The following is a 15,297-nucleotide window of genomic DNA, read 5'->3' on the forward strand; positions in this document are numbered from 1 at the left end:
TGTATGCACTTTTCGCTTCAATCGCTGAACGTTTTTTTTATTCGCTGAAAATATTTTTTTTTCCGTGAGGATGGCGCCGAGAAATATACTTTCTCCTCCTCCGTTCCGCGTTTCTCGAACCACCTCTGAATTTACAATAAAAATATTATACCAACAACTAAAGATGACAGAAATCTAGGAAACATGCGCGCGATCGTAGCTTGTACATCGTAGCTCACTGTAGCGAAAACTTGCAAATGTAGGAAAAGAGCAGACGTGAATAAGCAAACTAAGCGTTTCAAAGATGCACGAAGCATTTTATAATACCGCACAAGATGACGTTCACCATTCCAGCGTGCGAGACCGAATATCCTGCCACGTGGGGCTACTTTGGCTGTAGAATTGGTTGTACCACCTACGAAATTCGACAATAGTCTTGTCTCCTTTCTGGAAAGGCGGCTTCAACAGCATCTTCTTGTGATTCCACACGAGCAGGTCCCTTTCAAACTGCGAGGCAAAAAGGATCAGATGGTAAGAACTTAACTACTGGTGCTGTACTATTTGTCACTATGTCTCACAAAACACAACGAAATTTTGTTCTGCGTGTGTACGGGGGACGTCGAATCGACTTCATGGAGCTAAAAATACGCTAATGCATAAGGGTAGTGGCATGAGTGAAATATGATATGCCGGTGATGTGCGATGCATCTCTTATTACACAAAACTAGTTCCATGGATAAGTAGTCTTCTGCTGTCTCTTAACGCATTGAATATAAAACACGAACCCTTACATTTGAAGTATTTCGTAAACCTATGACTGTTAATTATTGCTGATTTTAATGTGCATCTTTCAGTATAGCTTCATTCGGTGTAGCTTCGGGACCACCTGCTCCCAAAGTTCATGATCTACATGACGCCATCGATCAGTCAAAAGAACATTCCACGTCCGTCGCCATGACCATGAGTGGCGCTGGTTAACACTCCCCTCGTTATATTTTGTACACATGCATGAATACCCAAGAAAGTGCTCGCGGGAACAGCCGCCGCCGTAACTGTAGCGGTAGAGCAACGCACGCGTAATGCGCAGAGTGTTGGTTCGGCTTCCACCGGTGGCAACTTATTTTTTTCGTCCACTTTAGCTTCCCATTACCTTATCTCTACACTTCAATAATAATAAAAAAGCACAAATCATTTCCCGTATTCTTTCCTTAGCTTCAGCAACTGTTGACTTCATATGGCTGTGGTTTTAAAAAATAGGGCTCTTTCGTTCCTCATCATCTCGTTTAGTTATGGGCTGTCTTCCGCTCTCAGGAAGAAGCGCTCATTGCTTGAAGTTCTTGCTTCTCGCTCGCCGTGGAAAATGCACCTATGGTATGCTTTTTACGATTATTGTATTCTGTTCTAGAATTGTGTCGATAACCACTGCTCGATCTGGAATATTCGTTGATGCTCTATAAATGCCGGCAATGTGTAAACTGCTTCATCTAAATCGCGATGAAAGGCGACTGTGCACGCGAACTTGACATCAGCCCTTTAACGCTATAGTCACTTTATGGCTGTAGCCTGAACAGATGTTTATAGTGCTGCAAGTGCTACGGTGCTGTGCTGTGACAGTATGCGGTGACAGTGATCGACCGAGATTGTGTATCTGTGCTCCTTTCTTTCTCTCTCTCTACTGTCCTGTCACTTTACCTCTCCCTCCCCTCTCTTTCTCTCTCTCTCCAGTGTAGGGTAGCATACCATATCATCCCATCTGGTTAACCTCCCTGCCTTTCCCTTATCTTCTGCCTCTCTCTCTTTATGACGCAATTTGTGCACACACATAATCAAAAAGTAAAGAAGAAACGCAGGAAAATATCGGCAGACTTCAGTGATTCCTCATGGCGCTGAACTTATTTATTGCGAAAGTTGTCGTTGCCAAGTACTTGTGGCGCTTACCCCTATACGTGCGACTGGCCAAGAAGCAGGGGGTATTCATTTGAAAAGTAATGCTGTGGGTAATTTCTAGTCAGAGGTGAAAAATAATTGCAGTCATTGAATCATCTTAAGATATTTAAAGAATTTTGTGAGTATTAATCTTTAAAATTGAACCAACGGACACTTTCAGAAATTTAACATGGCAGTCGTTTTGTGTCACAGATAAAGTTATACTGTACTGCAATACAAGCGTCGTTGTTGCTGAATCCCTGCGAAGTCACCCCTAGGGAGATAATGACTGACGTGCTTCATCATCATCAGCCTAGCTTTATGCACACTGCAGGACGAAGGCCTCTCCCTGGTCTTGCGCCAGCTGATATTCCGACTTGCGCCTGCAAATTTCCTAATTTCATCACCCCACCTAGTTTTCTGCCGTCCTCGACTGCGCTTCCCTTCCCTTGCCGCCCATTTTGTAACTCTAATAGTCCACTGGTTATATGGCCTGCGCATTACATGGCCTGTCGAGTACCAATTTTTTTCTTCAAATGTGAACTAGAATATCGGTTATACCCGTTTGCTCTCTGATCCACACCGCTCTGTTCTTTCCTGTTGACGTTACGCCCAACATTTTTCGTTCTATCACTCATTGCTCAGGGAAAATCAAGTTTGTGAAAAGATATTTCTCAACATATTTCTCTTGAAAATCAGCCACAGAATAAAAAAAAGAGCGCAATAGACTCAGGCTGATTGCAGAATCGAAGCATTGGGGGTACAGCCAGGCCAGATTTGTAAAATAGAAATTTAGAGTTAAAATGCGGAAGCTCGCAATTTTTACAATGAAACTTCAGGTTGCCTTGACGCACACCAATGATTATTCCACGCCAAACGTAGATGGTGGCAGCCAGGATACGATGAGATGGTAGATTCTCATAGATTAAATTGTGAAGAACAACTTCTTCGCAAAACACTTAATGTCGTCCTCGTTTTCTATGCTATTCCCTCTCAGAGCGGATGAAAAAGGCGCAATTAATACCTTGCGCAAATCACTAAGGACGAATGTTACGTGATAGCAGAGGGGGGTAGCATGTCCCACTTCCGATTTCACATTGCTGCAGGGATGTGAATTCGAATACCAGTGGCAGGTACATAGTATAGCAAAGTTTTGTTCCAAGTGCGGAAGCACTTATTTCGTTACCTACCGGGCGTTTTGTCGAAGTTTGTATGTGATAACTAATCTGCTGAAGTAATGAAACCGTTTATATGACGTTCATACATGGTACATGAGGGTCTTATTATCGGTAGGTATACCGATAATAATATATGTATACAGGTATTATGTCATGATTTATTGTTTCATTGCGCCGAACGGAGGTGAGTTACCTGCAACTGCTTTGTGACCGAAAGTGTAATGTTAGATAATCCCCCTTTAAACGCGAGCAATCAAGTGGCGGTGTTGGGAAAATTTCGTGTTCCTTCGCCCTATTGCGACGTTGAAGTTGAAAATGAGGAGATGAGCTGACGACGACGCGCTAACGAAGGGGACTTTACGATGGGGACAATGGTCGCCATCGTCGGTGGCGGCGTAACTAAAAAAAAAAAAAAAAAAAAATCAGACCGGCGGATGAACACAGGGACCACAATTTTGAGCTTTTCTATTCCTGTCGATGAAATTGACGCTGCAAGATGCCGAACTTAAGGGCCCAAATGATGATAGTAGAAATTTTCAATCCTGTGCGCAATAGACTTGATCAATTATGACAGAGGCTCAAGAAATGATCAAGATATGCTGAAATCCAAGTTTTCTAAGCACACACCAGCCCACAATTCTAACGCGATAGCGTTGAGGGCTCCGTGTCGCCGGAAATCCGGTGTTGGCGTCGGCGTCCGCGGCTGAGAAGATCATCCCGAACCACCCCGACTACGCAGGCCCTCTGCATAGCGCAGAGGCGTTAGTGAACTAATTGAATTTCCCAAAGAAAAATCCGTCAGAACAATCGTTAAGAACGACTTAACCACAACCTACAGACATGATAGCGTCGGATTGTAATTTGAATGCACGAGAAAGCATAACTCTTTTGCGAGGAAACTCAAACACAAACCCCTTTCCCAGCATTTCTATCATACCAACAGCGGCGCGCCCGGGTAGGTTACTTGCAAGAACATCATCCAGATGGCTCTCGCCTCCTCGGCAGCGTAACACGGAAGCGGCGCGCAGAGGCGAAGGTGGAGAAAAAAGAAAGCTGGAGTTGCCGGGAAGCCTGACAAGCATTCAGGGATCTTTAATGCTATCGCGTTCCACTGTTAAAGGCGAAGCTTAAGCGTCCTCCAAATTTACGCTAATTACAATCGTATCGTTGCAAGTAGTTGTTCCGAGCGCGCCCATTCGGGGCACAAGCTGTGCGGCACTGTTGAAAGACACCATAATTTGCATGGGTAATAAAAACAACCTACTGAAAACGAATGCGAAGTGAGACGTAGGCACAACACACGCGCTGTGTTGTGCCCACGCTTTCTTTCGTCTTCGTTTTCAGTGCGCTTTTGTTATTAGCCATGAACCAATACCAACTTACCCAGTTTTCTATCCCCTACTCTTGAACGCTGCACACGGCGGTATGTCGTTCTTGTATAAAAAACTGGCTCTCTATTTATGGTAGGAAGTGTGTCACGTGTGCCAGAAGTATAAGAGTACAGTTGTGAGGTTACCTGTTGTTCTAATAGGCAAACGCTCGACACAATATTAACGCAGGCGACTGGCCAAGAGTAAGGCGCATTTAAGAAGGAAAATATTTGTGAATTTGGCCCCTAATAATTTGTTCTCTAGCGAAATGTCATACCATAGAACTTCCACTTCTATCTTATAAACGTACCTGCCGCTGTAGCTCAGTGGTTTTGGCGTTGCACTGCTGAGCACGACGCCGCATTGGGGCGGAATGCAAAAACGCGCGTTCATATAGGGCGCACGTGTTTAAAGGGCCACTACAGGGGAAGGCCAAATCAGCTTAAAGTGACAACTATACCTTGAAAACTGTACTTTTGTTAATTACGAGGAAATAGGTTGAGTACAGAAAAAGTACATGAAAGCCAAACTTCACTTTTTCTTTTACAATTTCACGCGAAAACCCCAGCGCCGACTCGTCAGTGTGATGTTACCGATTTCAACGTAAGTTACGGTACTTAGGCCGTGTTTTGGCTCAATAAATGCCGAAACTAGCCAAGTTCAGTCTTTGGTTTTTTTCATATTACAATTCAGTTAATGTTTATCGAGAGAAACCTAACTAAAGGCCCGCGTAGACGCAATCCAAATCTATAACGTCACGGGGCGCTATAGTGCGGGAACATCAAGGAACCATCGCCACAGGTGTTTCGTTTTTGTGCCATTTCTAGCTTACCAAGCCATCTCTCATAGTGAGGTTCGCGTTTTTCGGTATTACAAGAACAGTATAAGTGATTATTACAGCTCAACTTCCTTTTCTCTTTAGTGTCCCTTCAAAGAACCCCAAGTGGCGAAAGGTAATCCCAAGTCTCCCATTACGGCGTGTCTCATTATCAGACCGGGGTTCTTGCACGTAAAACACAAGATTTATTTTTTTATGCCCAAAATAATAAGTGCCCTCAGCAACAATTAAAACTGGTTCGGCAACTGCGTCGGGAAACCCAAACATGCTATTATTACTTCGTTTAATTATTCTTCTTGAGTTGATATAAGAACTGGAAGCCGGGCTAAGTGGTGTTGATTCATTATTAACTGTAGCGGCGACGGGAAGACTAAGGACAGAAACGAAGCGAACGCACAGAGCGCTGTGTGGTCGCTTCGTTTCTGTGTTTTCTCTTCCTATCGCGTTGCAGGTATTGATGAACATGCTTGCATTGATTTCAACGTCCAAGCTCACTCACGGATTTCGCGTAGACGACGCTGGCCAGCCAGCGGAAAAGCATGTTTGTGTGGGGTGCGTAGTGGATGGTGTGCACCACGCGGATCCGGAACGGGCCCATCGGCGTGACGGCGACCACGGTAAGTTGGGTGCCGAAGCCGCACTCGACGCGCACCACGAGCAGCGCGGGTCCCTGCAGCGTCAGGTAGGTCACGTTGTCGAAGAAGCGCGGGCACCGGCCAAGAACACGGATCTTGGCGGCGATGTCGACGGAGCAGCGGTGCCCGCTTGTGTACCACTTGGCCGTCCATAGGTGCGTGAAGAAGCGGCCCCAGCCGGTGTCGCCCGCGTTTTTCGCAAACTCCTCCGGCGACAGCAGCACGTTGGGCCCGTGGAAGTAGCTGAAGTGCGTCACGTCGGACTCGTTCTCGGCAAGGTCCCGGATGTGGCAGCTGAGTGTCTCCTCGTATCGCGTCCACGCTTTCCAGCGGCCACTTGTCACCTCCGGAACGTCTTCTACCTGCCAGCTGGGTTCCTCGCCGTCGGCGTGGTACCACAGAAAAACGTTGCCCAGAAGCTCGACCGTGGCCCACGTTTTTACTTTGACGAAGTCGGGCACTGTAGGAAGGCAAGCAGTGTAGATAAGTGAGAGGCGAAATGCTGTTGTATACCGGTTGCTTTATGAAATGCATTGGAAGGTTCTTAAAAATAGGGAAGATGCGATATTTTGGTTTATTAATTATGGCTAATTGCCTACAGAAAGCTAAACTAAACAGCCAAGGAGTGTAACTGTCCCACCCATATAGTAGACACCCATAAGCGATATTACCGCTTACGCCTCACCATCTGGCGAGCGTCAAGCAAGAGGCCTCATCTGTACTTCGGTTTTGTTTTGTGCGTGTGTGCGTGTGTGCGTGTGCGCGTGCGTGCGTGCATGTGTGTGTCTGTGTACGTGTGTGAAATTGGCCCGAATTCAATATACTGTACAAATTATGAGCGTCTACTTTTTCCATTTCTGCAAGAGGTTATCAACACATCGGATGACGGACATCAAGTCTTCCATTATGGTCAATCGTTTTACTCTTTTGGCGGAAGAGTTAATTAGTCTAATTTGCAAAAACACTTGTCTAATTACTACCTAGAGTCATTTTCAAATATATATGTCTGCGGTAAAAGCAACCCAGAAAAAAAAGTCGCAGTTTTGCCCGAGAGGCGAAGCATCAATTGCGATAGCAAATTAGTGGACAGCTATACAAAGTAAGGATAGTAGCTTTATCGGCCGTATAAACTTGTAAACATAGGCACACTTACTAAATTAACCAGCATGGTGTCCCGCGCACAAGCAAACATGAACGCATCTTACTCGATGACCGCGGAAACTCGCTGTCAAAACGCTGGAGTGAGTCAGCGCGGCAGCACGAGTGAGCGAATTGAGTTACGTGCCGGCACTCACATCGACGTGTTCTTAGCCGCGAAAACACAGGGAGGGCGGACTCTTCCCCGCCGCAGATGACTTTCAAGCCGTGCTTTCAAGATACAGCTGCGCGGGTGGGCGCTCGCGGCACAAAACTACCCCCCCCCCTCTCCCTCCGCAGCCTTCCGGCGCAGCTGGACCGTACGGCCGCAGTAAAGCGCTGACCCTCCACCTGCCAACCACCCTCCGGGACCCGGCTGGAGCGCGCGGCCGCAGTAAAGCGCAGCCCCTCCGGCGCCCGGCGGGAGCGCGCGGCCTCAGCAAAGCGCGGCGCCTCCGCCTCCCTACACTCCCTCCGGAGCGTTGTGCGCGACTGGAAGACAGACGTTTCCTTCCCGCTTCCCGCCTTTGCTTGCGCGAGCCGCGAATGCCGGCTCGCCGTGGCACGCTTTCACTCGCTCATACAGCATACGGCGCGCGGCGACAATTTTATCGCCCTTGGTCTTTATACGGGACCTCACGGGGACAGCGACGCCGAGGACAGAAATCCGCTTGGAGCGTCCATATAATTGGTATGGCAATAATAATTAATCATCGTCCCTATTTTTAAGTAACTTTGAAGTTATTTTGCGAACCGCCTACAGGTATAAACGTGATTGGCAAGAAACCTGAGCAGTGCTTTTGCGCGGAATGAAATGTGTTTACGAGAAAACATGAGGTGCAAAACAACGTACTTTAGCCACATTTTTTGTATGTTTTGCATTAAAAAAAGTTTGGTGGGAAAATGTACGAATGCAGCGAGCATTGCCATGTGCACCTCGGTGATTAACAAACGTCTAGCTCTTGTTACGCAGACAGACAGACAGACAGACAGACAGACAGACAGACGCAGACAGACAGACAGACAGACAGACAGAACAGACAGACAGACAGACAGACGACAGACAGACAGACAGACAGACAGACAGACAGACAGGACAGACAGACAGGACAGGACAGACAGACAGACAGACAGACAGACGACGACGACCGACCGACCGACCGACCGACCGACCGACCGACCGACCGACCGACCGACCGACCGACCGACCGACCGACCGACCGACCGACACGACCGACCGACCGACCGACCGACCGACCGACCCGACCGACGACCGACCGACCGACCGACCGACCGACGACCGACAGACAGACAGACAGACAGACAGACAGACAGACAGACAGACAGACAGACAGACAGACAGACAGACAGACAGACAGACAGACAGACAGACAGACAGACAGACAGACAGACAGACAGACAGACAGACAGACAGACAGACAGACAGACAGACAGACAGACAGACAGACAGACAGACAGACAGACAGACAGACAGACAGACAGACAGACAGACAGACAGACAGACAGACAGACAGACAGACAGACAGACAGACAGACAGACAGACAGACAGACAGACAGACAGACAGACAGACAGACAGACAGACAGACAGACAGACAGACAGACAGACAGACAGACAGACAGACAGACAGACAGACAGACAGACAGACAGACAGACAGACAGACAGACAGACAGACAGACAGACAGACAGACAGACAGACAGACAGACAGACAGACAGACAGACAGACAGACAGACAGACAGACAGACAGACAGACAGACAGACAGACAGACAGACAGACAGACAGACAGACAGACAGACAGACAGACAGACACGGACGGACGGACGGACGGACGGACGGACGGACGGACAGTAGATAGATAGATAGATAGATAAATAGATACGCGAGTTGACAGATATTTGTACCGAGATTTTTTTTATTCCAATCGTCCATCGATCCATGAAAAATTGTTTCGCTCTAATTTTATTTGGGTTATTAAAGCAATCATAATAAAGAAAGAAAGCGTTGACATGAGCATGGACAATTGTGTAGCAGCATGTGGCTAAAATATCAGTGCTAGAGCCTTTTATTACAGAAGTTAGTAACAGCGCACCTTTGGCCGAGTAAGGCACGTGGGTGCAAGCGCCGTCGTTTGCGTCGAACCTCCAGCCGTGGAAGGGGCACTCGATGCACTCTCCCACTACACGGCCCATCACTCCCAGGTGGGCTCCCAGGTGCGGGCAGTAGGCGTCAAGCACGTGTGCAATGCCGTCCTCGGTACGAAACGCGACAAGCTCTAATCCTAAAGGAAGAGGAAAATCTATTAGCGCATCTCGTGAAATGGGTTCCGGATTGCCGATAAGCTGTTGGCCCCGTATGAAAATGCATACTTTTGTGAGATTAGAGCTGTATTACTGCAGCGTGAATGCTGCATGACTGTTTTGTTGCACTTGGTTCTGATCTTCTCGAACTGCAGTACGCGCACCTCCATTGGCCTTGGAGGGTGCAAGAGCGATCCGAGAGCCCGCTGCTGTGAGAGTTTTTAAGGTCGAGTAAATAATCCGAGCACCAAGAACAAGGCATTTGCGACGTTTGTAGGTATTTGCCGCAACAGGCAACGGCATAAGGGACGCGGGCGACCTCGTACGCATAGCGAGCAAGTTGGTCAAAACATTAGCAAAGACAATGGCAGCGTCCGATGTGACAACCTGCTGGCCAATGAGCTCCAATGAGCTCGGAGCAGAGGAATTCGGAGCAACCAATGAGCACGGAGCAGAGGAGTTCACGAAGTCTTCTGGTTTTTTGAAGCTCCAAAGGGCGTCCCCTATGCCTTTCAATTTCCAAGGAATGAATACCTTACGCTTAAGGGGTTCATTGTGCTAGCAAACGTATCAATATTTCAATAGACTGCATAAGGAATCGACGTTGGTCTCGTTGGTGTTCTATTTAGAAAGGGGAAACGGCGCGTAAGACGAGGACTAAAGAAAGAACGGCAACACGTGCGCTGACTAGCAACGTTGTCTTTATTGCAACAAGGCAATATATAAGAGAGGCACAGTTCCCCGCATGCGTCGAGCTTCGTCGTTCCTGAGAGAAAACCACTTCTTTAAGATCGACGATCCGCCTTTCTCCTGCACAAAAATTACTTTTTATCTTTATTTCTATATCTCTGATGACATGCTCGACGCATGCGGTTGGCTCTGCTTGATCTATACGTTGCCTTGTTGCAATAAAAACAACGCTGTTAGCGCATGTGTTGTCATTCTTTCTTATTCCTCGTCGTACGCGTGTTTCGAGTGTGAAAGCACAAAATATTACCTCGATACCTTGTTTTCTTTCTTTCTTTTTAATCGCTGAACCTATTTTCGCATGGCTGTTGTCTTTTTCTCTTTCTAGGACACGTCGGACAATGATGCCTCAACACGAGAACTTACCAAGCACGTCGACTCGCTTTACTTGTTTCATCTTGAGTTCTTGAGACTCTATGATCGGAAACCAGCCATTGGGATACACCGGGGGCAAATCCTCTTGAGGATGACGTCTTCGGGCAGGAATCAACTGCATGTGCAAGCACGTAACGTTTTGAACTTACATGAAGCTTTCGAGTTCTTAAGCAACGAATTACAGGCACCTGATGCACATCGAAAAATTGGCGACGCATGGGTAGTTTCTCAGGGATAGCACGGTTTTTTTTGTCAAAATGTTTATTGTTGATTTGCTGAGCTTTTGAAACGGTGCTATAAAATAGTGTATGCAATTGCGGGAATGCAACAGACTATTGAATTGGTTTGTGGTTCTGTGCAGGATGTTCTAGGAAGCCGCTACTTCAATACTGGGTAATGCTCAATAGTAAACGCAGGCAGAATTTTTAGTTAAGTAGATGGAGTGTTCACATCCGCCTAATCCCAGGCAGTGAGGAACTCTGTATGTTATATCAAGAGTAAGTAACATCCTGCAGGGTAGTTTTCTGGGCCACTTGGTGCATGATGACAATGTGATGGTTCCAGCAAGTAAAGACGCGAGTACATGGACAAAGAAACGCCCAGGCCGAGTAAGTTATAGGTTAATAGGTCAGCGTTGTCCTGTGCTTTTCTTTGTCTGTGGGCTCGCGTCTTTACTTGCTGGAACCCACATACTGCGAACATCCTGTAGTCCAAGGAAAGGCAATTAGTACATCGTCAGGACAATTAGTACACCTTCGTTGCAACTTATTACCCAAGGGAGAACGAAACCAGGACAGTTTCTCGATCCTACAGGACGTCCTTTAAACCCTGAAATGTGTGTTGCAGCTGGCACTCTTAAAGTCAGCTGAAGAACGGATTCTATCTTTATAACTGCACCTAGTGGCCGCCTACTCTCAGTGCCATGAAGGAGCACAAATAGGCCGGCTTGTGCATCTTCGCTATAAAGTAAAGCTATTCCCAAACTGTTTTTATTCCAATCTCCTGACGTCAAATTTACGTAACCATCGACGCAATCATCGGGTGGTGACCCACAGCGTTGTCTGAACAACGCAATCAGACACTCTCCTCGTTTATAGGAGGTCGATCACCTTTGTTCGGTTTCAAAACGAATAACATTGCCTGCACTGAGAAGTGTTTGTTATCTAATTGGCTGACGAGCGGCGTGGAGCACGCTCTAGTGGAGAGGGTTTCCATGGGACCGAGCCAGCACAGTCAAAATAGATAACCGCATGAAGAGGGTGGTACCGGCTCCTCCGATTGGTCCGCTTCGCCTTACTTAGCTTGCGGCGGCTTGTCGAAAGTCGCGGCGGCGTGCAACGGAAGGATAACAATGCCGCTAAAACGGATCCTCAGCAAAGAAGAGTTGGCAGAGCGATGTCGTATACGTGCCGAAAGGGCTCGATAACGTTTTGCTGCCACGCAAAAAGGTTTATCATGCGCAAATAAATACATGCTCACTGGCAGGAGCGAGTAGCGAGGGTTTGAGCGATGGGCGGGCAGCCATCTTCTATTCCTTTCGGAACGGGGCAGCCTCTGGCTATTCAGAAAAATTTTAAGTTTTGTTCGGCATATTAATGCATTTTTTTCGCGTACACGCCACTTTGACACGGTGAGTTTTCGCAGGTTTTGTGAGGTCGCACGACAGACAGGCGAAGTGGCGTAGTCCGAAGAATTGGACCAATAGCAGAGGGCTAATGGTGAAAAGGCGTCAAATCAAGAATAATTATTGTTTTTTGTTCGGTTTAATTATGCATAATCAGTGTGTACGCGTGATATCGGATAGGGAGCTATCGCGGTTTTTGTGACGTCGTGTGACAGACAGGTGAAGGTGGGAGTGGCCCGAAAACGTTTTGACCAATCGTGGTGGGCTGATTGCAGAATTGGAATAGAAAAGCTTGGGATAGCTTTACGTTATAGCGCCTATAGATATCACGTCTCGGCAGGCAAGATGAAATGAGCCGATAAACAGGGTGCTCTTGTTTACTGCAATTCATCCGTTTTACACCATGTTGTCCCTACTGCACATAAAAATGCAAGCTGCTACAATTGAAGAATTGAACAGGTGTTAAAAATGTGATAATTTTTCACTGTTAAACTTCAACATCCTTGGCGTTAATAGAAATATTAACAGTCTCCCGATATTTCTTTCTGAACACAAATTTCAGTACGATATAATTGCTGACTGAGACGTGGCTAACGCATGAGGAATATGGGAAATCCCGGATTACAACTTAATTTGCATTTCACGACTTAGCAAAACAAAGGATGAAGGTCCACATTGTACTTTTTGTCAACGCCAACCACGGAGAACAATCGTCTCTAGTTTGACCGCACACATATCACTGCAATATAAGGCGCTATTTATTGATCTTTCTTGTGGGATGACTGTCGACGTGGTGTACCATAAAGAAAGAGTATTAAAAATAATCTTACGATAATAGCCGATAAAACGTGCCCAAGAAAGCTATGGGAAGTAAGTAATTTTGTTAATAAAGTATTACTCAGCAAGTCAGGCTGCTTGATATGGATTTATACGCTAGCTCAAAGCAACAATAAGCAAACAATTTTAATCCATTTTCCTCTCATTTGTATTTCTTTAAATTACCGCTGAAGAGGTAATGTCTGCAATTTTTTCAATACCAACTTATAGAGCCATAGGATGTGACAGGATATTATTGACTATACGGAAACCTAATAAAGATTTACTGTGCCCATATCTTGCGATAATTTTTATTCCACTTTTTACACTGGTACATATCCTATTCTGCTGAAAAGACCTATGGTCTCTCAATTCTAAGAACGGTAATCACGACATGTTAGAAAACTACACACCCATTTCGATACTCTCAACCATTACTACAGTGTTCCAAAAGTTTATACCCAAGCTAATTACGAAGTCTCTAAGAAAATTTAATGATTAAGCCCCACTACAGCTCTGATTTGCCCAAATAAATCGACTAGAACGACAGTAACTTATGTGAAATACTGCATTAAAACTTCTCTTAATACCAAAGATATATTAAGCTGAATTTTCCAGGGCATAAACAAAAGCGTTCGGACACCGTTGATCATCAGGTTCTGCCAAGAAAGTTGGAATATTATAGATTTCGTGGTGACAGTCTAAATTTATTTTAGAATTATGTCGAGGAAAGCTACCGGAGCGTGTACACTTGGAAAACATATCGACTAACTTCTTACCTTTTTCATATGGTGTACCGCTGAGGTAAGCGTTGGAACCGATATTGTTTGCTTGTACAATAACGACCTTCCTCAAAGGCTTGATAAGGGAGAGGCAACGTTGTATGCTGACGATACGGTAGTTTTAATCTTAGGCAAGAATATTGGTTAACTAGAAAATGTTGGTAATAAGCAGCAGGAAAACATAAGAAAATGGGTCGTAGACAACACATTAAACTTAAATATATTAAGAAAACAAATACACTGCATTTTCGTACAATAGAGCTAAAATAGCAGAACCAACAAATTAGAAGGTGGCGACAAATGCAGAAGTTCTTGAGTTCTAGAGTTCTACCTTGTTCTACCTTATATGAAACGGGCGCACATTTTTTTTTTCGGTCAGGAAGATGAGCCTCAATGTATTGGCCAACCGGAAATATTTTTTGAACGCCCGAAATGCGAGCAAAGACAATAAAGGGCACATGGAGGGGAATTCACTCATGGAAAGCCGAAGCAAATGTCTCTTCTCTTGGATGCAGTGAAAAGGACAGGCCATGAGCAGCTCTCAAGCGGCTGCAAATAACATTAAATTCACGCATCGGTATGTAATAGTTCACGAACGATGAAAAACAGTGGTGCGGTATCGCAGCAAATAATCACGTTATGAGTCAAGTCTTTTTTGTTGCAACTGCAAGAAACTGGCCTCCTCACTAATATTTCATGTCATCCTAAAGTTACGCTTCGTGGCAACCCGAGCGAACAAAAAAAAAAAAAAAGTGTCGCGTCTTTCTCCAGAATTTGTTTTTAGCCACTGTAGCCATTAAAATGTAATAACTACACCGCCGCCGCCTACTCACTCCCCCTCCCTGTCTTCCCACCTCCCTTTAACTGATCATTTGTAACCAATCTGCAAAATGTCTGTATATATACTTCGCTTTCCTTTATACTGCTTTCTCGTTGTATTTTTTTATTAGCATGTATGATCTGTTGGAATGTCTACTGTAATTAGCCTTGATTTATTGACACCTCCTTATGTGACGCCCATGTAGGTATTTAGGGTATTTGATTAAACAACAAATTGGGCCGAAAATAATTACTGGTGGGTGCAACTTCTCCGAAGAGCCCGTTGAAAGCACTCCCGTGAATAAAGGCGAAAAAAAAAATATTTCACGCGCACCGTTAAGGCCGAACTTTACTCCTCGCTAAATACAGGGACATGTAAAGAAATCAGCAAAGCGACCCACAGAATAGACTAAAATCCCTACCCGTTTCTTATCTTCCGACGCCCGTGCACGGTGCCGCAAGAAGGCCCAGGCGAGGCTGGCGAACAAGGCAATGAGCGGCGCAAAGCTCAGGCTGAACCGCAGGACCACGTCCATGGAAAGTATGGCAAGGGGCTAAGCTCGTGTGGGTAGGCTTTCGTAAGAACGCTCGCCGTCTGAGTAAATGCCAGAAACGAGAGTCACCGTGTTCAGTTAGGTGTGCACGCCCGGACCAGACAGTAACGAGCAAAAGAGACGGCGCTCGCGAACCTCTGTGTTTCCTCCTTCCCGCAGGTCCTATTCGACGAAAACAGGAGAAAACAAGCCACA

At 46.0% G+C, this 15,297-nt stretch overlaps 1 protein-coding gene across 1 annotated transcript; it reads right to left on the bottom strand.

Moving 5' to 3' along the window:
* Nucleotides 1-321: 321 nt before the first annotated feature.
* LOC119451449 (cholesterol 7-desaturase nvd) lies at nt 322-15,084 on the bottom strand. Its single transcript, XM_037714485.2, has 5 exons — nt 14,971-15,084; nt 10,499-10,622; nt 9,178-9,366; nt 5,791-6,386; nt 322-486 (listed from the first exon to the last, which is right to left on the bottom strand). The coding sequence occupies exons 1-5, from the start codon at nt 15,082-15,084 to the stop codon at nt 322-324; spliced, it is 1,188 nt and encodes a 395-aa protein (XP_037570413.1).
* Nucleotides 15,085-15,297: the final 213 nt, after the last annotated feature.

This window comes from Dermacentor silvarum, chromosome 1, assembly GCF_013339745.2.
Source record: "Dermacentor silvarum isolate Dsil-2018 chromosome 1, BIME_Dsil_1.4, whole genome shotgun sequence".
Classification (NCBI taxonomy): domain Eukaryota; kingdom Metazoa; phylum Arthropoda; class Arachnida; order Ixodida; family Ixodidae; genus Dermacentor; species Dermacentor silvarum.

What these genes read in the sequence shown, in the direction of transcription:
- LOC119451449 (XM_037714485.2), bottom strand. Translation starts at nt 15,084, where the DNA reads ATGGACGTGGTCCTGCGGTTCAGCCTGAGCTTTGCGCCGCTCATTGCC. An exon ending in CGTCGGAAGATAAGAAACGG is followed by an intron (nt 10,623 to 14,970) that starts GTAGGGATTTTA and finishes TTGCACATGCAG; the next exon opens with TTGATTCCTGCCCGAAGACG. An exon ending in GCGTCGTCTACGCGAAATCC is followed by an intron (nt 487 to 5,790) that starts GTGAGTGAGCTT and finishes TTTGCCTCGCAG; the next exon opens with TTTGAAAGGGACCTGCTCGT.